The sequence below is a fragment of the Aedes albopictus genome, chromosome 2, assembly GCF_035046485.1.
Source record: "Aedes albopictus strain Foshan chromosome 2, AalbF5, whole genome shotgun sequence".
Lineage (NCBI taxonomy): Eukaryota > Metazoa > Arthropoda > Insecta > Diptera > Culicidae > Aedes > Aedes albopictus.
Genome location: NC_085137.1, coordinates 427,071,335 through 427,095,024, shown reverse-complemented (window position 1 = coordinate 427,095,024; position 23,690 = coordinate 427,071,335). Strand labels below are relative to the sequence as shown.

Here is a 23,690-nt window from a genome sequence, read left to right as displayed (position 1 = left end):
GAGCTGAATCTATTCCCGCTGAATGGAGGATTTTAATCAATTGGGCCTGGCTCTGGAACTACCGCATCCAGTGGCCGCTAGTGTTGAGCTGAGTTGAGGAGGACCTCAGTCCTGTACTGCAAACTTTTTGTTGGAGACCATGTAACAGGATGTCAGAGCCAAGCCAATATAAGAACTTTGGGTTTTCAACGAGCTCTTGCTTTCAGTTATATTATTTCATTATATTTAATAATTTAATAATAACTTTTACATTCTCGGTCTGTGTAATGGTCATCTTTTTCCAATCTCTAATGCTCTGGTTCAGGTCTATGGCGGAACTACCCGGTCATGTATTTATGGCTCTCTACACATGCATTTTCATTGGCTATGGGATTTACATGATGCGTTTTAAAAGCACTCCTGCGATAAATCAAAATTCTCAAGTCACGTGAGTAAGGTTCCCGGGTAGAGATGAATGGCAAACCAAAAACAAAAGAATAACAAATTTTATTGTCATAACTTATTTTATCATTCATGAGTTCTTCATGAAGAGCTTAAAACTACATGTGAATAGCATAATATTATATCATATCAAAATATGCCATTCACTTGTCATTTTAAAATTTGGAAGAATAACTACTGAATGTCTTATTTTGCTATCATAACAAATTTTGCAATTGGTGAGATATTGTTGACCTTTTGCGAGTTTGATGAACTCGCAGTTTTGACACTTAAGAACAACATAATGACAAAATTTAAATTTTGGTTATATTTGGTTAAATTTTGAAATTTGTTTGTAATTACTTTCCATCCAGAAAACTTATAAGTTTTCATTTTGTTATTGGAATAAACAGCTTAATATACCCTTCTTTTGGATGACAAGGGAATAACTAATTTTGATATTGTTCTATTTTCAATAACTCAATAATGGTATATTTTGCAATTCTCAATCTTAATTTTTTTGTTCTTGGTTTGCCATTGTAATGTCAAAACTTGACATTCTTTAGTTATTTTATCGAACAATGTCAGTTATTATTTTTGCCCTTTTGTCACTTATTTCAAACAAACCAGTGACAAATTTTACCATTCAGTAATTCTTTTTGAATGGTAAAATTTGCAATTGTTTTGTAATTCTTTTCTGCCCGGGTTGTCTGTAATGTTTTGTTAATATGTACTCACAATTCCAATGACTCTTTATAATTATCAAACCAGTTATGAGCTCAATCAAATTATTTTGTTTTGCAATTGTGAACCCAAACAACCCCTTATCCATATCCAAAGCAAAAAGCGAATAAACGAATCAAAACAAAGACAAATCTCTTCGCGTAATCTACAGAGCCAGTGAGTTTTTGGCACGATGCAAAGTTTAATACATACAAAACAATATTGTAACCCAACGGTCTTGTCCTCCAACATATCCCACTCAACAGCTGGGGTAGACGCTATTGGTGGGATGTCGTCCACCCACATCAACACTCGAAAAAGCTCTGACGCTCACTGATGTCACTGTCCATTCCATACATCTCCATCGCTCAGGTGTGTCAAAATTGGCAATTTTATTTTCCTTTGTATTTCACTTTCTCCCAAATTGGCCAAACAGAGTCTTATGAGTCGATGCACCATCGGTCACCACCACGGATATCCATACACACCGTCGTCGTCGTCGGACCAGGTTGGGTAGTAGACGAGATCCCAGCAGCTTGTGTTTGTTAAGTCGGTAAACCACCCGAGAGTAGGTATTGCATAAACTCTCATGGTTGGACCCGATCTGGCTACGGTCGTTGAGTGCGCCTAGCTTTTTTTTGGTGGTGGCTCCAATAGTGCGATCAACTGCTGCGAAATGTGTATCGAAATTTGGAAAGAAATTGTCTGAGTGTTATGCTGATAAGAATGAACATTTTTCAAGATGTTTAGGATAATGCAACGTAACTAAAAGGAAACATGGTCCAAACTGCGGTGGGTTGAACTGGCCCAACGCTCAAAATCTTTACTGAATGCGATCTGATCGATACTATATGTGAAATGTACCACAATATACTCACTTGAAGTCTCACAGGTTATTTTGTTTTTGTGGTTTCTGGCGATTTTGTTATCAACATTGTGTTTCAAGGAATTGAGAAACCCATGGATGCGCATGGTTGTTGGTGTCTGTGCTACCATGATTATTGGTATCTTACCTCATGACAGTTGACATTTTGTGGCACTTCCATTAAAAAAAAAATAGAAATAAAATCATTAAAACTTTGTTGGGCAACAGAGCTGAAGTTCGATAAGATAATAAGGATAAAAAAATCACTCGTGTGGAGACAGAAAATACGAACCTTCATGATCACAGTTTAGCTAAATAAACCACAAATCAAAAAACCGTGCTTTTCTGAGGAAACCCGTGTAACCAATACACGAGACGTTTACGCCTGATCCGTGAACAAAACGTTACAGTTGAGTCGCGCGCGCACACCCTAAAAACGCGCGCGCCAGATGGCTCTCTGGCCTCACGTTCGGAGTGGAGCAGCATGGGGCTACCGCGGTGCTCGCCGTACGACAATGGCCCACACGTCCAAGCATCGAAACCATCCAGCCAACCACACGGCTGCTGACTGTGTCGGTTCGGTAGAGTGGGCACCATTCAAGTGGTATCGTATATACCGAGGGGATGGTGTTTTGGCGCCGTCTTCGGTCGCGAAACTGCAGTCCGGCCACATCTAGGGTGCCGCTGCTACAAATTCGATAATAGGCATATATAAGATTACGAGAGAGGACGACGGAAAACGGTCAGGTCGCGGACGAAATTTTCGGTTTTGCGGAATAATTTTTTTGTGATATGTTCAGTGCACTCGACGAGCTTAAGCAGGAAGTATGACAAGTGTTACGGTGCTCGCAGCAATTTTGCTGGGCCCTCAGCTGTGGGGTAGTATGCATGCTATCACCATTGCAAGTGGCAAAAAGGTTTCCGCCAGTGAAAAAGAAAGGAAAACTGAAAGGTCAGTGTGGTTTTGGTGGACCGAGGTTTCAAGAAGAACCCTACAAATGTGCAATCTATTTTGTGTATTTCCAGTTTAACGTTTTCTGCAAACGGTGAAGATCAACTGATATTCAGCGATACGACGTTTCAAGTGAGCAATGATGGTTCTAGGAGAGTGCCGGAGTCTATAAGAAGAGTTGGTGATGCTAAGAGGGTAGAAGAATTTTTTGAATCAGGCTGGCGACCAGTGTATGTCTTCAATTCGGAAAAAGCTGGGAGGAAATTGTCAGATCAGTTTCCTCAGGAATCAGTTCATCATACAAAGGTGGTCGCAGAGCCGTGGAATAAAACAACAAGGTTGTTCCGGTTTTCGGAATCTGATATTATGATGAGTCCTGTAATTGTGCAAACGGAGCAGTCAAGTGTGGCATCAACCAATAAGGTCAGATTTAAGGATGATTCATCGGAGGAAGAACTATCGTACGAAGATTCTTCGCAACAACTGAATGTTGGAGAAGTGAATCTGGTTGAAAACTACTCGGGAATTACTCCACGAATGTTGAAATTTGAAGAAAAAGATCGAATGAAATTTGAAAAAGATTCACCAAAAACTTCGAAAGTTGTAAGTGAGTCACCAAAAATCAAAAGAGACGAAGCTGAATCAGTGCACTCGGCAAACTATGAAGTGTATTTAGTAGAAAAACTGTTAAAAAATACTACAGATCTACTGCGAGCTGAAGATACTGATAACAAACAGGATTATTCTGGTGATACTCAACCACGAATCTTGCAAACTGAACGGAATATACCAGATGCAGAAAACAACACTCCAACAAGTTCAAGAAATGCAAGTAGATTTTTCCGATTCGAAGATACTGTAGCAGTACCTGAAACAAATCCAGTCAGAAATTTCAAATTTCAAGATAGCCATTCATCACGAGACGAATTCAAATTTCCTAAAAATGATGAACCCAGAGTCACCGAAACCCGTTACAGTTCTGGAAAACCGTTCAAATTTCGAGAATCCAATAATAAACCGCAAAATCCAGCATCGTCTACCATGCGATTCGAAGAAACGCCATCAACGCCGAATCGATTTTTCAACGATGCTTCATCTATACCGCACAGCACAGAGGATCAGTTTTATACGGTAAAAGCAACAATACAAATTCAAGAATCCAATAGCCCCGCTATTACGCCACCGACAATCCCCATCACTACTAGAAGACCTTATAAGAAAAAGAAGGGTAAAATCTACAATCAAAACGGAATCGATATCCGCAAGCAGGATGGCTTCAACTACCAGAGTCCCCAAGAATACGACAACTATCTACAAAACGGTCAACATCAAGCCAATTATCAGATTCCCCCGACACCCCAAGGTGGCCCCGATAGCTCCTATTACCCAAACCCCAACCCTGGCCCCGTCAGCCCAGGAACGCCATATCCACCCTTCGACCCCAGCACCTACTACATTCAGAACTATCTCGCCAACTATCCATACCAGCAACAATCTTCACCGCTCCAGCAACCCTACGCCGATGCATCCGCTTCCTATCCGCAGCAGCCGAACGTCCCAACGAACCTCATCAACGGTGGCCAATCGGACAGCCCCATTAGCCCCCAAAGCATTTTCGGTTTCCTACAGAGCATATTCAACTTTGCCCCAGGCACATTTGGCAACTACGCCGGCCCACAAGCGCCATCCCCGTCGTCTAGTCATCATTTAGCCGATCCAAGTGGAAGTGGCGGCGGTGGCGGAGGAGCACACACGCATCACTCCGCATCGCCGATCTCTGGGTCGCCCATCATGTCCGTCAGCAGCCAGCTTCGGAAGGCACTGGACAATATCTCCGGCAATGACGAGCTCCAGTGCGTGCCGAAGCTGATCTGCATGATGTCCAGGCGGTCCAGCGGCCAGGGATTCAGTACCTACGTCAATCGGGGATTGTTGAGCACGTAAGCATGCAGCGTTGGGGTTGGAAAAGATTCAAAATCTTTTTTATGAGGTTTCATTGGTTAGAACAGGTTAGAACGTATCGTTCACTCTCTCTCTCTTCTTGGCGTAACGTCCTCACTGGGACAAAGCCTGCTTTTCAGCTTAGTGTTCTATGAGCACTTCCACAGTTATTAACTGAGAGCTTCCTCTGCCAACGACCATTTTGCATGTGTACATCGTGTGGCAGGCACGAAGATACTCTATGCCCAAGGAAATCAAGGAAATTTCCTTTACGAAAAGATCCTGGACCGACCGGGAATCGAACCCGTCACCCTCAGCATGGTCATGCTGAATACCCGTGCGTTTACCGCCTCGGCTATATGGGCCCTCGTATCGTTCAGCAATTGCCTAATCGAAAGAGCTAATTTTTCTGCATATGACAAGATTTTATTGTGTTCAAATTCCTTTGTTTTGATGGTAAAATAACCAAAACGTTTTGATTTCTGTGGATAGAATGACAGTTCAATCGATAAAATGACAGTTCACCCCGAACAAAACATTTTCCCTTAACAAACTTTAAATGCATTTTAAAAATAGCTTCCGGTCATCAAAATAATGAAATTTTGGATTTCGACTAATTTTTGGAGGGACATTCCGATTATGATATAATCTGGATACCCTCAAAGATCCCAATTAGGTATCATCCATTCTATATAATGTTTTGTTTCGTTAAATCCTATACATACGAAAGAGAACCTGTTCTCTGTAATTTAAACAGCAAGTAGAGTACAAACCACATAAGGTTTATCCTGAACAAAAAAAAAAAACAAAATTTCAAAATAGCGTAACTGCTTTTTTCAAATTTTTCGAAAGTGGCTTTAGAAGCGATGACGATACGATTCACAGTCATGGCAGAAACAGTTTCCTCGATAGCTAAAATATCCTACACTCAGCCAAATAACCTTAAGATTTCCATAAGGCCCAACTTATGAAACGGCCTTTAAATAATTCATAATGATTCGGATGAATTTCATAAGGTCACTCTATGACGGAAAATCGTCTCACAGCTTGGCTTTTATTCATGTTTAGCAACATGGTATTCTCAAGCGTCGGTAGCCGTGTGGATAAAACACGGGCTCGGTGATCCCGACGTTCATGGATCGAATCCAGTCTGCTTCATTTTGAGATTTTTTTGTTCTTTTCATAAGTCTATCTTATGAAATTTGTCATAGCAAGCACGATCAATTTTCATAAGGTATTCTTATGCTATCCATAAGAATTAGTTATAGCAAATTTTCATAAGGTATTTTGATGAATTCCGCTAGTTTTTTTCGCTGAGTGTATAGGTTAAAATAAATGGTAACGCGGCTGTCTAGCAGTGCTGTCATGGTAAAATCAGAGCTGGGTACTCAGGGTTTCCGAATTCCAGCTCCCCCTGTATTGGTACGCCCTAAGGAAATAAATTCACTATTGCACCTAATTAAGAATTATTCCGGGAAACCCCTCCAGGGACACCGCCAGAAGTTTCTTTTGGAATTTTCTGAGGATTTATCCATTTTTTTTTCTTAGGAAAGTTAACAGAAAGGATATTCATGCAGAATTTCTCAGAATAATTTTAGCAAGAGTTTCTCAAAAAAATCATCTAAGTATCTCTTCAAAATGCATTCCTGTCCGTGGATTTCTGAAAAAAATATATCCTTTGATTACTTCAGAAACTCTCCCAGGAATTTTATTTGGCACTTCTCCAGGAGTTTCTCGAGAAATTTCTCAAAAGATTATTCTTAGAGCTGGTCCACGGGTTTCCTCTTCCTAAATTCCACCTGGGATTTCTCAAGGAATTCTTGTTTTCCTTCATGCATTTCTTCAAACTTTCCTGAACGCAAGCCCGTGCACAAGTAGGGGTTTTGAGGGCTAAACCCCTCCCATTGCCGTGGAGCCATATACTAGGCGCCCCTCCGCCTCTCGCCAAAAGTAGGAAAAACCCTCCTTTACTGCCCTTTCTGTGCACGGGCCTTTCTAAAGGAATTCCATCAGAAAAATTGTACGATTTTTTGTAGTTTTTCTTTGGGATTTCTCCGAAAATTCTTTTAGAATTTTTTAAAGATTTTTTTTTGGGAATTTCTTGAGGGGAGTTCCTCAAAGGCAATTCCAGGAGATTTTTATTCCCAAAGATTCGGAGATTTTTTTCAGACATTCAGACCTCTACGATTTTTTCGTAGAAAATCAGAAATTTTACCAGAAGCTTTTTAAGAAATCATTGCTTTATTATTTTCAAAAATTTATTCAGGTATTATTTCACTTTTTCTGGGATTGATTTGGATATTCCTCTGGAAAACTCTCAAGAGATTTATCTGGAAGTTCCTATAGAAATTTCTCCAATAGTTCCAGGCATTTCTTTCGATTTATTATCTCCTTCCTTCAGGTCTTTTTCAAGATTTTTTTCCAACGATTCTTTTAATAATTTCTACTGAAACTATACCAGAATATATTCCTGAGCATTATCCAAGGGGTTTTCATTAAATCCTTTTATGAATACATGCACAGGATTCTCCAGTCCTTTTTTTATTGCTTCAGTGATTCTCAAAAAAATCATCCAGGATTTTTTATTGTTACTGCAGAGTTTCCTTCAGAATTCTCTTCACGCAATAGTTTAGGGATTCTTGTACACAAAACTTTTCAGAAATTCCATAAAACATGTTTCTGAGAATTCCTTCCAGAGGCATCTCTAGGAGTTTTTCCAAAGATTCCTTCAGAAAATCTCCCAGGGTGTTCTGTCTGCGATTTGTGATAAAATTCCAAAGAGATTACTAAGAAATGCATCTATGGATTTTTCCAGGAATTCCTAGATCCTGAAGGTTTTTTTTCTTTGGAAATATTTTCTAGAGTTTTGTGGAAGATTTTCTTTGCCTGAAGAAACGCATAGATAAGCGTCTACAAAAAATCCCTGGAAAATACTGAGATATGCCTAAACGAATTTCTGTAGAAATTCCTAGGAAAAGTTTTTGAATAAATTATTTTATAGAATCCGTGGAGAAGTTATTAGAGTAATCCTTAGTGGAAAAATCGGAGAAATTTCTAAGATAATATAATATCTGAACGAAATCCTGAAGGAATCATTATGAAAGTCTCTATAATAAAGACAAGTCAATCAGTCAATCAATCAATCTGAAAGAATCACTGTATGAACTTCTGCCTAAATTACTGAGAGTAATAATGTTAGAATCTCTGGAGGAATTTCTGTACAATTGCACGTAGAAATTTTTATTGGAATTCTTAGAGCCATTCCAGAAAAAAATCCCTGGTGGACTTCCTGAAGAAATCGCTGATAGGGTATCTGGAAAATTTTCTGAAGAAACCACTGGATGAATTCATTAACGAAGCTTTGGAAGAATTTCCATAAATTTCGCTGTAGAAGTTCTGATGCAAATTCTTTACAAAATTTCCGGTGATTTTTTCAAACGAATTCATAGAAGAATTTCTAAAGAATTTCGATGTGGGGTTTCAGAAGGAACCCGTAGAAATCTACCTAAAAGAATTCTTGTAGAACTTCATTATTTATTTATCTTTATTAAAGAGGTTTTCAGCCGGGGCTGGTTCCTTTCTGTATCAAGATTGTAGATCTTCATGATGGAATTACTGGAGGAACCCCTGTTTCAGAAATTATAAATACACTTTGTTTATTAAATAAAATGAACTATTCTTATGATTTTTAGCAGCTTCTTTAGTATAGCATATTGTACTCCATATTTTTATATTTCTTTTCAATTGTCCTGATATTTTAAAGAACAGTCGAGTTCTCTAACAAATAACATAATTTTTCAAATTTGCATTTGCACAAAGGTGGTTTTTAATGATTTCAACATCATTTATCACTAAATACCAAAAATTATCTAAATATTCATCACATTCGCTTTCTCAAAAAGTTGTCTAAGGAATGCCTTGATCAAAATTTGGGAAAAATCAACAAAGGCATTTCCACAACATTTTTTTGCAGATCAAGTTTCTTATTTTTTAAGGTTTTCTACGGAACATTAGAACTACCACACAGTTTTTTAGCTCTCCTGAACGCACTCAATCAAAACAATCTTATTTTTTCAGCTCGTTTAATCCGTCAGATGGCAAAGATGGTATGACAACCATAAAAACGAATGCAGTAAGCAGTAATTAAGACATTCGTTTGGCTTAACGTTTGTTGCTACTGCTGTTGTTGAGAAATTCGAAACCAAAAATTTTGTATTGAGAAGGCCCGTAACGGGGGTTCTTAATCAAATATTCTAGTAAAAATTACTCTTACCAATCGAGAAATATCTTTTATTATCGATACAACAATTTTTATTGTGTTTGGAAATCAAATATTTTATCTGTGAAATTTTTTTCTTTTCTACTATGCTACAGTTTTTGACCACTTTGTGCAACTTCAAATTTTGATCATCTAGTTTACAGAGCCCTATTTTTAACTTTTATCAGAAACATCAACAAAATTGGTATTATTTTCTTCGTTAGCATTGTGTAAAGCCGAATACCGCCGGAAAGGAATCATCCAGCACCACAGCTCAGCACGTCTTACCTGAACGCTGTCCGACGAGAGAAAGCGGTATAGAAGCGCTTTGCTGCATGCACGAGCACAGTGCAATGGCGCTGACGAAGCGTAAACCCAAAGGGCGAAATCTACTCGATGTTCAGCTCCGAACACCCTTGGAGGCTGAATGCTCTTTCATGCCCACACATCCACCCTTTTCTCTAAAAAAAAAATATATTTATATAAAAAAGTGTATTTATTTTTCTCCTCAATACCTTTATCTTGAAATCTCTCTTTTGTTTTTTTTGTTACATTTTAATATTTGGCCATACTGCTTACTACCTCACTGTTAATTCTGTGCATTAGTGTCTCGCAGTGCGGTTTCATGACGTTTCATGACAAATTCGCAATAATTTTTTTTTTTTTTATTTAATTTTATTTTAATATTTATGTTTTGCGTTAAGCTGTTTTACGAAATGACAACCACGCCAGTGCCTACCAAATGTGTATGCATAGAATAAGAGATCAGCTAATCCAAATCCGCTCTCAACTTTATTTATTTCGCTCAATGTGCACACATTTCGTATGTTAGCATGAACGTCTGTTATCTGTGCTGTACATTCCGCCCACAAATTGAATTGAAAATCTTTTCCAGTGTATGTTCGAAAAAAAAGGGGTCACGTTCACGCCACCTCTGCGGTGACGTCGAGATTGCGTTCGAAATTTCTTTTGCGTCAAGGTGTGCTGTCAAACCTGCCGTTCTTGTTTTGATTTCTGTCGCGACCGCGGTAGGTTTTTTTTTCGATTTTGACGTATTTTCCAGGTTTATAGTTTTGATGCTGACAAATTTAGGCGTACGGTAGAGATTTGTAAGTATTTTGATTATATTGATCATTAGAAAGATGCTGTGAAGTTTTTATGCTTTTGATACTTTTTAGCATTGATAAAGTGAAGGAGTGTTACGACTACACAGTTCCAGCTTAATGTCCAGTCGAGGTCGAAGCTTTACGGTGGTGAAGGATGGAGGCCCAATATTTATTTATTGACAACCGGGAATATAACTGCACGGATCCGCGCATAATCGGGAACTCTTCGAGTAGGGACGCATATCGAAGGACTAACGAAGGAGTCGGGATTTAGCTTTATGCAAAAGGGGTGAATAAATGCGTAAGGTAAATGCGTTATTTTCTTTATTTTACTTTAATCTTTCGTTTTCGTGTATCATTACAAACATTTCTTTCCATTTGAGGTTCACATTTGACAGTTCTCTACAACCTGAACATAATCATGAAGATATGTAGGAGCTCGTTTTTCCCGGGAAGGTCTATGGAACGACTCGGACGAAGCTTTTTCGGTTATTGATTGTTTCTCATCTGAAGGTATACTGACCTGGTGTTGAAGATCCCGCCACCGACCAACCTTTTTAGTTTGCGTTACGTGGCGTTTTGCGACCTTTCCATTCCCATCGTTCAGGATAAGGCTCCCGTTTCGCTCTTCGATTACAGTGTATCTGGTAGGGGAAAAACGGGAATAGCCTTTCGGACGGTTTTGTCGCTCGATCACAACTTCATCACCGGGTTTTACTCTGCATCTGCGAGCACCGCGTCGAGAATCCTCGCGCTTCTTCCCAGCTATTTTTCCTTCGCGATCCCTGCGCTCCAAATCGTCTTCATCGTAGCTTGATTTTCCATGCTGAATCAGGGGTAAGCCCCGTTTGATTTTGCGCCCATACATAACTTCCTCAGGTGGAACTTTAGTTACGCTATGTGCAGCCGCATTATGTGCATCAATAGCTTTCTTCAACTCCTCAGCGTAATCGGTTTTGTTGGACGTTGCAGCAGCCATAGCCTTGTTTATGACCTTCATGGAGCTTTCAGCAAGCCCATTTTGCTGTGGGAAAAGGGGTGTCGAGAATGTTGCTGTGATGTCCCGCTCCTTGCAGTACTCCGAGAAGTCTGTGCCGTTAAATGGCGGACCATTGTCGGTCCTTATGGTTTTCGGGTACCCTTCTTTGTCGAAGACGTCATCCAGCACGTTTTTTGTGTGTTCAAATTTTGTAGATCTAACGGGTCGTGCGATGATGTATCTCGACCGGTAGTCAACTATGACGAGGATCAAGATACCGCCGAATTTAGTGTAAGGGCCGTTAAAATCTATGGCAATAGACTCCCATGCTGTTTTCGGTGCGAATACGCGATCCATCGGGGTTGGCCGTTCCGGTTTACCGTTGACACAGCATGTTTCGCAAGAGTTCACCCATTTGGTTATATCGCTGGCCATTCCAGGCCACCACACGCGTTGTCGCATTATGCTTTTCATCTTTGCAACCGTCGGATGTCCCTCGTGAGCCACTTCTAACGCACGTGTTTGAAGTGCTTTCGGTACTACGGCGCAGCCAGTCTTAAGGAGGATTCCGTTTCGAAAAGTAAGCTCGTTTTCAATCGCCTGGTATTTCCGTAGATCCTTGTGCCACATTCCAGTTTCAATGGCAGAAATTACTTGCAAAAGTATTTCATCTGCTGCCGTCCCGGTTCTGATATCCATCTCCGTCAGGAATTCGATGGAGTTTGTTTCGAGGGATGCTATTTCCCACGGGCTAGCTTCATCATCGAAAGGTGCATCGTCCCCGTCGTACAACCTGGATGACGAATCTGCAATATTGTCTATACCGCGAACATATTCAACGGTATAACTGTAGGGGGTTAACCTCAAGGCCCATCCGTCAGCCCGTGTTAGCGCCCTTTTAGACTCCTCACGGGATCGGTTGAGAATGAACGATACTCCCTGAGCGTCAGTACGAAGCGTGAAGTGCCTACCGAGCAGGAAGTAGGAGAAGTGCTCCACGGCCCATACTGCGCCCAGGGCCTCCCTTTGATTTTGCGCGTAGCTTTTCTCGGTAGGGGTGAGAGCTTTTGAGGCGAAGCTTATTATCCTTGGTGGTTGGTTGCGACTCGCCTGCACCAATACAGCACCGAGAGCGACTGGCGAGGCATCGGTGTATAAAATAGTATCATCTTTATCGGAAAAGAATCCCAAGGATATCGTGCATTCTATGATTTTTTGCTTGATTGATGCGAATGCTTCACTTTGTTCCGGACCCCACAACCAAGCTTTAGTTGCGGTAGCAGCCCACAGTGGACTTGTAACATTCGCATAATTTTCGAGGTAAGGACTCAAAAAGGTTGTCAAGCCTAGAAAACTTCGAAGCTCCGATAGGGTCGTCGGTTCTCTGAAGCGGCGTACACTTTTAATCTTCTCATCGTCTATGTGGAAACCATCAGCATCAAGGAGATGACCAACGAACTTGATTCTGGTTTGGTCATACTCACACTTCTCTTGGTTCAACGTTAAGTTGTTTTCCCTCAGGACCTGAAGTACCTTTGAAACCGTTTTCCGGAGAGATTCCAACGTTTCAGCGAAGATTAGAATATCGTCGATAAATACAATAATGTTATCGATTCCTTCTAAAATACGGACCATCTCACGCTGGAAGATTTCCGGCGCGCAATTGACGCCGAACATGAGCCGGGTAAACCTATACATGCCGTCTTCGGCCAAGAAGGTTGTCAAATCTCGGGATTCCTCGGACAGCTCGAGATGGTAGAAGGCACTGCGGAGATCTAATTTGGAGAAATACCTCGAACCATGGAGTTTTACTCTCATCTCGTCCAGTAGAGGTAATCTATAATATTCCCGGTTAATAGCGCGATTAGCAGCGCGCATATTAACTACAAGTCTGAAATCGTTGCAGCCTTTGGCCACCGCGGACATTCCACTAATCCAATTCGGGGCCCACGTCACTCTTTCTATTATGCCTTGTGCTGCCATTTCATGTAATCTGGTTCGTGCAGCCTCTCTGTAACCAGTGTAAATAAAAAATCCTTGTTAAACTATTTTCAAAGCGAATAAGTAAAACGGGGATTCCTAATGTTAACATATAAGACAAAATGGTTTTCATTGTTGCATTTTCCCCCAACATGGTCTTTGTCACATTTTGGTATTACAGAGACAGACGACGAGCTAATCTAGTAGTTATATCTTACTTTTGAACCCTACATCCAGTTGAACAATATCCGAAATGCAATATTTAGGCAAAACTCACCTGTATGCAGCAGGTACATTGTAGTACGCGTTTTTGGCCGGTGGGACGTCACTGTTGACGCTAAAACGCACCTTCACCCCAGGCATTTTCGGGAAAATGTTCGTTTCGCACTGGTTGATCGTGTTGTTGATCTGCAGCAGTCCCATGTCACTTGCAGTGGACCGTCCAAGTAGGGATCTTGTTCCTTTTGGCACAACGTAGAAAACGGCGGATGTTGTCAGTTCTGAAGAGTTTAGGCCTACCTTCAAGATATCTGCTTTGAAGACGCATTCTACAACCATGGGTTCTCGCATCCCATAGGCGTGCAGCCTATTGCTTGAAGTGCTGCCCATCATTTCAAGCATTGCTTTTCCTGATCGAGCCTCTTGTTCCAATCGCTCCCAGTCTTTCCCGCCGATGATGTTCGCATCGGCACCTGAGTCTATCAGGAAACGTATCGCACTAGACGATCCAACGGTACAGTCAATCAACACATCTTGTAAAGTAAGTGCATTGACTTCCTGCTGTAGATGAAAATGGATATTTCGATCAATATGATATTTTTTTTTTTTTTTACTTGTGTATTTGCTTTATTTAATGTAACAAATTAAATTCAATGTTTGTAGTAAATCAATGAGTGGAATTCAAAGTATTTAATCATTCAGTACCTGCTTGTCATCCTTGTACTTGTCTTCAATCGGGGATGTCATTCTGTCCGTGGATATGTCGTTCCGTTCATTTTGCGCGAAATTTACTTGTTTCTGTCGGCAGGCGGCCACGAAGTGTCCTCGCTTGCCACATCTGTTGCAATTACGATTCAATGCAGGGCACTGGCCGTTACGGTGCCTGAACAGAAAACAACGGTTACATCTGGAGTGTCGATCTTGGGAGCGCTGGTTCAATGCGTTTCCTTGGTGCTGCTTAACTGGTGGTTCTTCAGTTCGCCTTCCAACATTCGGTCGCTTGCGGTAGTTTCCGCTGTATGTTGCAGCTCGATTCATCTTCCTGACCTCGAACGCGCTGGATTCTTCGTGCCGGTGTGTCTCAGCTTCAAACGTCTCATCTCTCGTTGCTGATTGTACGATGAAGTTCGTATCAAATCCATAGGTTCGTGCTTGTTTTACCAGCTCACGATTTTTGAGTCCGTTCAGCAGTTGTGCCCGCACAAACCGGTCTTCGTCGTCAACGCTGTAGTTACAGGAGCGCACTTTACACATTAGGCGCGCATGGAAGGTAACAGCCTTTTCTCCGGCTTCTTGTTTCATTCGGGTGAAAGCCTCGTGTTCGGCGGCGGTGTCTGTGAGTGAACGAAAGTAACCTTTCACGTTCGCTACGAAGTCCTTGTAGCAATCCGGATTCGTCAAGCTTGGGCGCAGCTTGGCAGCTTTCGCGATTTCCTGTAGCTCGCTGCCCATGGATAGAAACAGCAACTGTGTTCTCTTGACCGGGTCGTTCACGTTTCCCAGCGTGGCCGCTATCTCGAAATTCTCCATGTAGCGGTTCCACTCCTCCCACATTTTGTTAGCGGGGATTCCACTGGGGAATGGCTTAACATGGTCCCAGCGGATGCTGGAGGAGGAAGTCGGAGTGGTGCACAAGCTCGTTTCACTTGGAAAGCTCCAGGTTGCGTCAGGATTTTCACCGAATGATGGTCGAGTTGGGCCGGGCTGGAAACGACTTAAAGCTTCATTGATACCAGCGATCATTTTTTCCATTCGCTCGATGCGTGCCGCGTTCTGCACTTCCACTGTATCACAGGTAGTGTTCCCGGTCGGTGATGCTGTAGGGGCCGAGCAGGCGACGGATGGCGGGCCCGGCGGAGCAGCTGGTGCGCTAGCGTGTGTACGGTCGGGAATTTCAGCCACTTCTTCGACATGGTTATCGTCAATGTCAGATTCGTAATCCGATCGGTAGCTTCCATCGCTGCTTTGAGAATTCGATCTCGGGGAGCTTGGGGTTGAGGAGTGCTCACTCTCAACTTGGTCTGTGGTTGAGTTGTTATCATCGTCATGGGTCGAGGTATCGACCGTTCGGACATATTTACCGTTGTTCGCCATTTCGTTGCGCGGTATATAACCTCTCTTTATTCTGTAATGAGAATCATAAATATGCCCATTAGTTTCCGAGAAAAAAATACTGCGAATGAAGGCAACATGCTGCTTGTAGGATATTATAGTTCTATTACTTTATCAATATGGCGCTAGCGTGGTTCCGCGACGTTATTTAGTTTGTTTTTCGCGATCTGTGTCCGTTTCGAGGTCCGTTTGCCAACTGCGCGACCTTTTCGAGTCCGCTTTTTTCTTGGAAGTGTGAACCTTTAAGCAGTGGTTCACTTCATCGGTGGCTCAATTTTTCGAATCATTGCGCGATTATTGATCCGCTTTTTTAATGCACGATCTATGATCTGCGTACCTCATGCACGACGTTTCCGTCTGCTTTTGTGATGCGCGGTTTTCACACCCGCCATATTGCGCGACTTTTGTCCGCCCACTCGATATTCTCGCTCAGGAACTTTATTTTTTTTAGATGCGCGACTTTCCTGGTCCGCTTTTTAATGCGCGATCCTAGTGATCCGCTTTTAGAATGTACTACTTTTGCTGCAGTTTTGAAGCGCGATTATTTTATCCGCTGTTTCCACAAGCACATGCGCGATTTTAGTGATCCGCCATTTTCTTTATCGAGTTACGAGGTAAAACGTTTTCACTTTCACAATTTTGCCAATAATGTTCTTTTTTATGTTGGCCTAGATGATTCCTTTCCGACGCCGAAAATATTTTAAAATTAAATTGCGAGGGTCCGCGTTTATGTTGCTAACAAATAGCAACACCTGGCAAAGGATAGCCATTGTGTAAAGCCGAATACCGCCGGAAAGGAATCATCCAGCACCACAGCTCAGCACGTCTTACCTGAACGCTGTCCGACGAGAGAAAGCGGTATAGAAGCGCTTTGCTGCATGCACGAGCACAGTGCAATGGCGCTGACGAAGCGTAAACCCAAAGGGCGAAATCTACTCGATGTTCAGCTCCGAACACCCTTGGAGGCTGAATGCTCTTTCATGCCCACACAAGCATGTTTACTATAAGAGCTAGAAGAAACTTTTTTGGATATTGTGCTCAAATTGAAATGGCAGTTAATCGGTAGTGTATTTATAATTTCTGAAACAGTCTATAGAATTTCTGAAAAAAAAACCAGAGGTGTTTTTTTAAGAAACCATGGTAGATTTTAGGGCCGAATTCCTGGAGTAATTCTTAGAGAAGATTTTTTTTGAACTTGGAATCATTGGACATATTTATGGAGCAATTTCATAAGGAATTCTTCAAGGAATCTCCAGGGAAATTTCTAAAACTTTTCGTATAAGAATTTCTGAAGAAATTGTTGATGGATATTCTGAAGAAGTCTGTGGAAGATTTTCTACAGAAATCCTTGGAGAAATTCATGGAGGAGCTTTTGTTTTTACTCAAGAATCGGTGAAAGCATTTCTGAATCCTTCAATGAAATTTCGTGGAAGAATTCTCGTACGGATTCTTGAAAAACAAAAGATATTTAAGGAAACCCATTTAAGCTTTTCTAGGAAAATTTCGGGGAAATTGCCGGAGAATCCTGTAACGAAAAAGAGAAAATTCGGAAGAGAATCTTGGAATGAGATATTTAAAGTGCTTTTAAATGAAATCCCTGGAAGACTTTCCGATAGGACTTCCTGCAGGATTTTCTAAAGGCATTCATGGAGCAATATCGGAAAGAACCCAGGAAAGGTTTTATAACAAATATCCTAACTTAATTTCTTGGGTAATTCTTGTGGAAAACTTTGGAGAAAATTCTAAAGGAAACTATTTTTTTCTCCTTATCTCCTACGGCATTGATGGCAGAATTTTCTAAAACTCCCTGGAATATTTTCGAAAAAGTCGCTGGATAAATTATAAAAGAAATACTTGGAGAGTTTTTGGGTGAAAATAAGCAGATATCCTTGAAAAACCAAAGAAAATCCTGGAGAAAATACGACGAATTTTTCTTTGGAATCAGTTAAAATGATGATGATGATCTTGAGCGTGGTAGTCGAATACCGTCTACCCCCGTTGGTTTGAACGACGCCCCATGCAAACCAACGGGGTTCATTTTTTAATTTAGTACTTCCAGGACACGTTTAGTACTTCCAGTGAGCTATTCGCTCTTTGAAGGAAGCACGACACTAGACAACGGACTAGCATGCAACGCCCAGCGGCACAGCCGAAAACTTTTCCTGACAGCTGCGGCGGGAATCGAACCCGCGCTCCTAGCACGATGCGACTAAATGCTTGGTGACACGACCACGAAGCCACACAACTTCTAGTAACCCTGTGGGTATCGAAAAACACACTGATGGTAACCCATTTTGTTGTTTTGTTTTGATTCTGCGTTCCGTTTCACCCCGTTCCATGAGCAGAATGAAGTTTGAACGATGTGCAGATTAGAGGGGGTTAAATTAAAAAGTGTTCAGATTAGATGAGGTCAAACCAACGAGGGAAGATGGTAACTGTCAGTAAAAGAAAATCGGGTTAGCTGCTGTTCCTTTTGATTCTAAAGACTGGACTCATTTTTTACCAGGAATAGTACATTATGTGTAGCTTATACTATAAGAGTTTCATCAAAATACGTTAAGTGTTGGCGGAGATATTGCTGAAACAAGAGACTTGCCATTTGGGAACCTTGGGCCAACAAACACTTTTAAAAATATCACTTTCTTACATAAAACTGTAGAGCCAAAAATTGTGAACCGGTTTCAATAAAAAAAAAATTACGGAAAGTATGTAAGGTACACCGGGGCAAGTTGAAACGGGTGGGGCAAGATGAAACAGCGAGTTAACATGATGTTATCCAATGATAGTGAACAGTTTGAATGCCATAACACATAGTTTTTGATTCAAACAATCTTTTGAGGAAAGAAAAAAATCTAAATTGTATTGAAATCTATTTCAAAACTTCGCGTTTCATCTTGCCCCACCCGTTTCAACTTGCCCCGATGTACCTTATGCAGAAGTACAGTGTCAAAATGTCATTCAATTTGATCTGACTAGAAAAAAAGTTATAGCCATATATGAAGCACTATCTCACAGCACTATCTCACAGTAGTGGTTTTTGTAATAGTGAAATCCACTTTGCTCTGAACACTTTTATTAACTAAAATGGCTGAAATTTTCACTGAAAACAGTTTAACACATATTTTTTACAGTCAAAGTTTTATAAAAAACGAGACAGTGTTGCCAGTTCTACAGTCAAATCAGTGCACACTGATTTTAAAATGTGAAAAGTGCCCAAAAAAAAGTTTTTTTTGCTCGAGTTGTTAAAAAAAGTACTACACCGATGAAATTTTCACCACTTATCATGCCTTACTTGAAGGACTTATAATCAAATTTTCAGACGTTTTGATGAGCAAACATCGAAGTTATACCCAAAACAGCTTTTAAAATGGATGCCCAAAGTGTCCAAACTTTCAATATATCTCAGAGTGGGCCTCCCCATAACGAAGACAACAAACCAGCCTATAATACCGAAAGTCACCCCAAAACAAAATTGTACAATTTCTCCGAAAAACTCACAGTTTTCTGATTTTTTTTTGTTTGTTGTGTTTTGTCCACGATAAAATCAACAATGTTTTATGGTGCAGGTATTTAATACACAACGCAACCGCTCTCCTGGGTTAAGATCAATATGAAATTTAACCAAAATTGTATAATTATCCTAAAAAACCCATGGTATTCAATTTTTAGTAGTTTTTTTTTAAAGAGAAAACTATCAACAATTTTCTGAGAACTTCTTCCTCGTGTATATGCAATATGCATGTATTATGAAATATAAAAAAAATACATAGCGAGAAATTTAAAAATGATATCTTTATAACACTCGTGTGAGCAATTTACTGTCAAAAAATCATGTGGTAATCGCGATAAGTTTAAAGTTCTGCGTAAACATAAAAAAAAACTTACACTGTGGTGCATAATTGATCGGACAAACGCAGATTTTCATACAGAATGGCCAAGTTTGCGATGCTTTAACTGTGGTTTGCTTTGATGGATTGAGCACATGTTGAAAGTTGTGAATAAAAACATTTTGTACTTCATATACGTATCATTCAGCATATTCAGGGTACTTATAAGACAAAATAAAATTCCCTGAGTTTATCAGGTTTTTTCAGAGGGAAATTTTAAATGTTTATTATACAAAAATTAGCCAAAATTTTATAAAATTTCTGTATTTCTTAAAAGTTTTACAGAAATATCCTCAAAACTTAAGTAAAAAAATAAGGAAAAATGCGCAGGATTTTTTATCCAAGAGATTCCACCATATCGTAGAATTTTTTTGACAGCTATGTTACTCTTTCGAATTTAATTCAAAAATCGATTAAGGTATTTTTTTCAAATTTTTCACAGAGATCTTTTGGGTTAATTTCAAGAATTTGTTTCGGTATTTCCACCTACCATGATAAAAATTAGTTAAAAATATTCAGGATTTCAATCAGTGATTCCACAGACTATATGACCGTTACATTCCATACACAGTTTTGAATTTGAACTTGGATGTTTGTACTCTGTGCTGGAGGTATATTAATGTTGAGATTTCGAAATTCTACCCATGAATTCCTTCAAATCCTTCCGGAATTCCGTCTTTAAATTCATTCCCAGTTTCTCACAGAGTTTTTCCAAAAAATTATCAAAGGTTTTTTTTCTTTTCTGGCTTTCTCCAGTTTTCCCAAGTGTATCCAGAAGTTTTTACCTTCCACAATTAATTCTTTCTGAATTTTTCACGATTTCAGGTTTTTTTGAAGTTTATTACGGGGTTTCTGCTAGAGTATGTACCGCCGGACTTTCTTCCAGAGTTTCTCGCTGGATTCCTCTCTGAGATCATTCCAAATTTTATACAGGATTTGTGCAGGATTTAATCTTAGTGGTTTCGGGATAGTTTTCCAACAGTTTCTCTCGGAATTTTTGCACAAATTCTGCAGATATTTCTCGTGGATTTCCTTGCGGGATTTCACACGTAGTTTCACCCTGGATATTTTTAGCGGATTTCAGAGCTCTTATATTTCCTCAAAATTTTCTAAATATTTCTCCTGGGGTTAGTCCTAAAACCTTTTTTTTTTTTAATTTACCAGTTCCTCTCAGGGTTTCTTTTGAAGTTGCTCTCGAGATGTCTTCAATAAGTCTTTGCGGAGTTTTTCGCAAAGTTTTACCGAGATTCTTTTAGATTATTTTTGGAAAAACCTTGCAAGAACTTCAGGAGTAATTATACCTACGGTTTAGTAAACTCTGTGGACTCTATTTCTGAGTAGATCTACAAGTACTGTAATTCGGGGTAATATTGATCAGTATTCTCGATTTTTCTTGATTATTTCTCTTGTTCAAGCAAGTGTACCATGTTTTTTATTTTTAAAACAAGGACTTGCCCTCTGTGTATGTGTTAAGCTTCTTGAAAGAGTATTGTGAATCTTAAAAACTTTATTATTTACTTTAGCCTATTTACTTTTAAATAAAATCTTCGATTTTTTTGATTTGTGGTAACATTCATCTCCTAAGTGAACAATGTTCGTTTGTGTTGAAAATACCCTTTCTTACTAAACTTGAAGCCCTGATTTCGAATATGTTGTCTAAACTCTTACAAGTCATGTACTTTTAAAGTTATTTTAAAAATAAAATTCTCTAAACCGCGAATAACGCCCGAAGGTAGGCAATAGCCTAAAGAAGTTATCAACTTTTAATAAATCGTATATTTTACTGAAGAAGAGCACTTTCATAGAAGCTTTTGAGCAGAAACTGATTCTATTGAAAATGTGTTTTTCGGATATTTCATGAGGTCGGTCAAACCGATCAATGTTACCCCGCTGATTAATGGTAACCCGTTTTACGGTAATAGAATTCGCTACTTTTTATTCATACGAACCTATATTTTATTTATTTTTCTATCGGTACAAAATTTCTCTGAGTATTGCAGGTTTTTCCCTGTTAAATAAAACTCCCTGAGGGTTCCCGGCTTTCCAGATTTTTCCAGGTAGTGGACACCGCACCCTGTGGTAGTTCCGCATCAAAAATTGAGCTCAATCCATCTAAGTAAACCATAGTTACAGCATCTCAAACTTGGCCATTTTGTATGAAAATCGGCGTTCATCCGTTCAATTATGCACTATAGTGTACACCCGATTCTTAATTTGCACAAAATCATAAAAAAATTTCAAACTCTTATTTTTGCATGATTTGTCGAGAAATCATATTACTTTTTATGCACGGTTTTTCGAATTTTGAACCAAACACTTTTTTTGCATGGTACGCATCTTCCGTGCAAAAGAGAATCGGGTGTATAACGACTTGCTCCGGGTATTTCAGTACTAGAAATTAGAATTCAGATCAAAGATGAATTTCAAAACATCTATGCTCATCAATGGATCTTAAACAAATCTTTGCAAAAAAATTGAAATCGGACTTGTAGTGGCCAAGGTATAATTCCAGATTGTTTAGATCAGTTGCTGAGTTCCGGCGCATACTTTCTTTGAAGAGAAGAAATTTTCTTCCATTGCTCACCAGCAAGAAAATTTTCTAATCTTCGAAGAAAAACTGCACCGAAATTCACCTACTATACAGATTTGTGTGAATTTTGCTTATTTTAGAGTAACTTTTTCTTGGCGTGAAGACACTCTATGCTCAAGGAAGTCGAGGAAATTGCCTTCACGAAAAATTCCTGGACCGACCGGGAGTCCAACTCGTCACCCTTTCCTTTAATTATGTTGAATTCCATCTCCTTTACAGCTGTGAGGGGCTTAAAGGGCCCTCGCTATGTTACTCTTAACACCCTATGCTTCTTACATCTTCCATTCCAGAGTGCTGAGTGCCGTCCCCGACAGTTCGCCGTGGCTCAAATTTTCCCGGGCGGCCCTCCTCGGGTACGGAATTGGAGCCAACAGCTGTGATGTGTACTACCCCAAGTGCCCCAAGGACGAACCGGAGATCATTCACTACCTGAACAACCACCGGGGAGGTTTCTTCCGCTTCTTCAACGATGACCACAAAAGTTCCTCCAGCAGTGGTTGATCAGACGACGCGACGGTTGAAGTGCCAAACGTGAACGCTTAAAACTAAAACAAAACGACGACGCTAGACAACCTAATAACACTACGTGCGACCTTAGATCTAGGGGAGAAAGTGTGACTATTTATTTGATTAGCTGGTAGTTACAATAAAGAAACCAAAATTAATCTATTAACCCCATAAAACTTTCTGCATTCACAATCTGTCCCAATTACGACCGGTCCGGTAAAGGTGGCGGGTATCCTCACCTTCCGCCAAACAGCCTGTCTCCAAATCTACAGCTGCTCAAACAAGCGCAGCGACGAGGTTGTTTACTCTGTACGACTGACTGACTGCAGCGAACCCATCACATCTCCTCTCGTATATTGGCGATTATTTAGACTGGAAAAGCCACTCCACCTACTCACATCGGCTGCTCCGGGCTCGCGATTATCGTCATGCTGTTGTAGTCCTTCGCCAGGGGTTAGTCATACTACATATCAAGGCTATGGACGGGGGGTGCACCTAAGACCACTTCAACCACGAGCAGCGCATCGTCAACGACGAATCTCCTGGGAGCCGTTTCGACCAACAACAACGGAAAGAAATAGTTGCTTTCACGCAATCACACCAAAATAGATGCAGCATGCGTGGGGCAGCGAGCTCCACATGGCAGAGGGGCACCTTTGCCGTATAAATTATATTTATGGCTCTGATGTACGAGTCCATTGGAGTCATCTCCGACGTCCTCGGCGTCAATTTGTTGATTTTGCTCATTATCTGCGATTTTATTATTTTCTCCTATGCGGTAAAGCCGGATAACACCTGATTACCGGAATGGTGTGAAGGACCTAGCCAGGTACACACAATATAGCTTCAAATGCTGCAGCAAGGCCTCAACAGAAAGATGGTAGGTGTTGATGCTCTGTTGTTGGATTTATATGACAATCTATTACTAAACCTTCCCGCACAAAAATTTCCCTGAACAAACTTTTAGAAAATTTTGAAAATAGTTCCCTATTTTGGATTTTGATTTATTTTAGGGTGGAGATTTGAAGAACACAATTGAGATAATCTGTCTCAACGTGCATTTGAAATATAATATATTGACGAGGTATATTCAAAATTTCAGCTTGATTGGTGCATTATTCACAGAGAATGATATATGAAGTGAGCAACTT

General features: G+C 40.3%; 1 protein-coding gene across 1 annotated transcript; it reads left to right on the top strand.

Annotated features, from left to right (window-relative positions):
- The first annotated feature begins 2,372 nt into the window (after window positions 1–2,372).
- LOC109426645 (uncharacterized) lies at window positions 2,373–23,328 on the top strand. The gene is made up of 3 exons (XM_019702170.3): window positions 2,373–2,960; window positions 3,035–4,900; window positions 22,323–23,328. Exons 1-3 carry the CDS (start codon window positions 2,836–2,838, stop codon window positions 22,531–22,533), a joined length of 2,202 nt encoding a protein of 733 aa, XP_019557715.2. The 5' UTR covers window positions 2,373–2,835; the 3' UTR covers window positions 22,534–23,328.
- The last annotated feature ends 362 nt before the right edge of the window (window positions 23,329–23,690 follow it).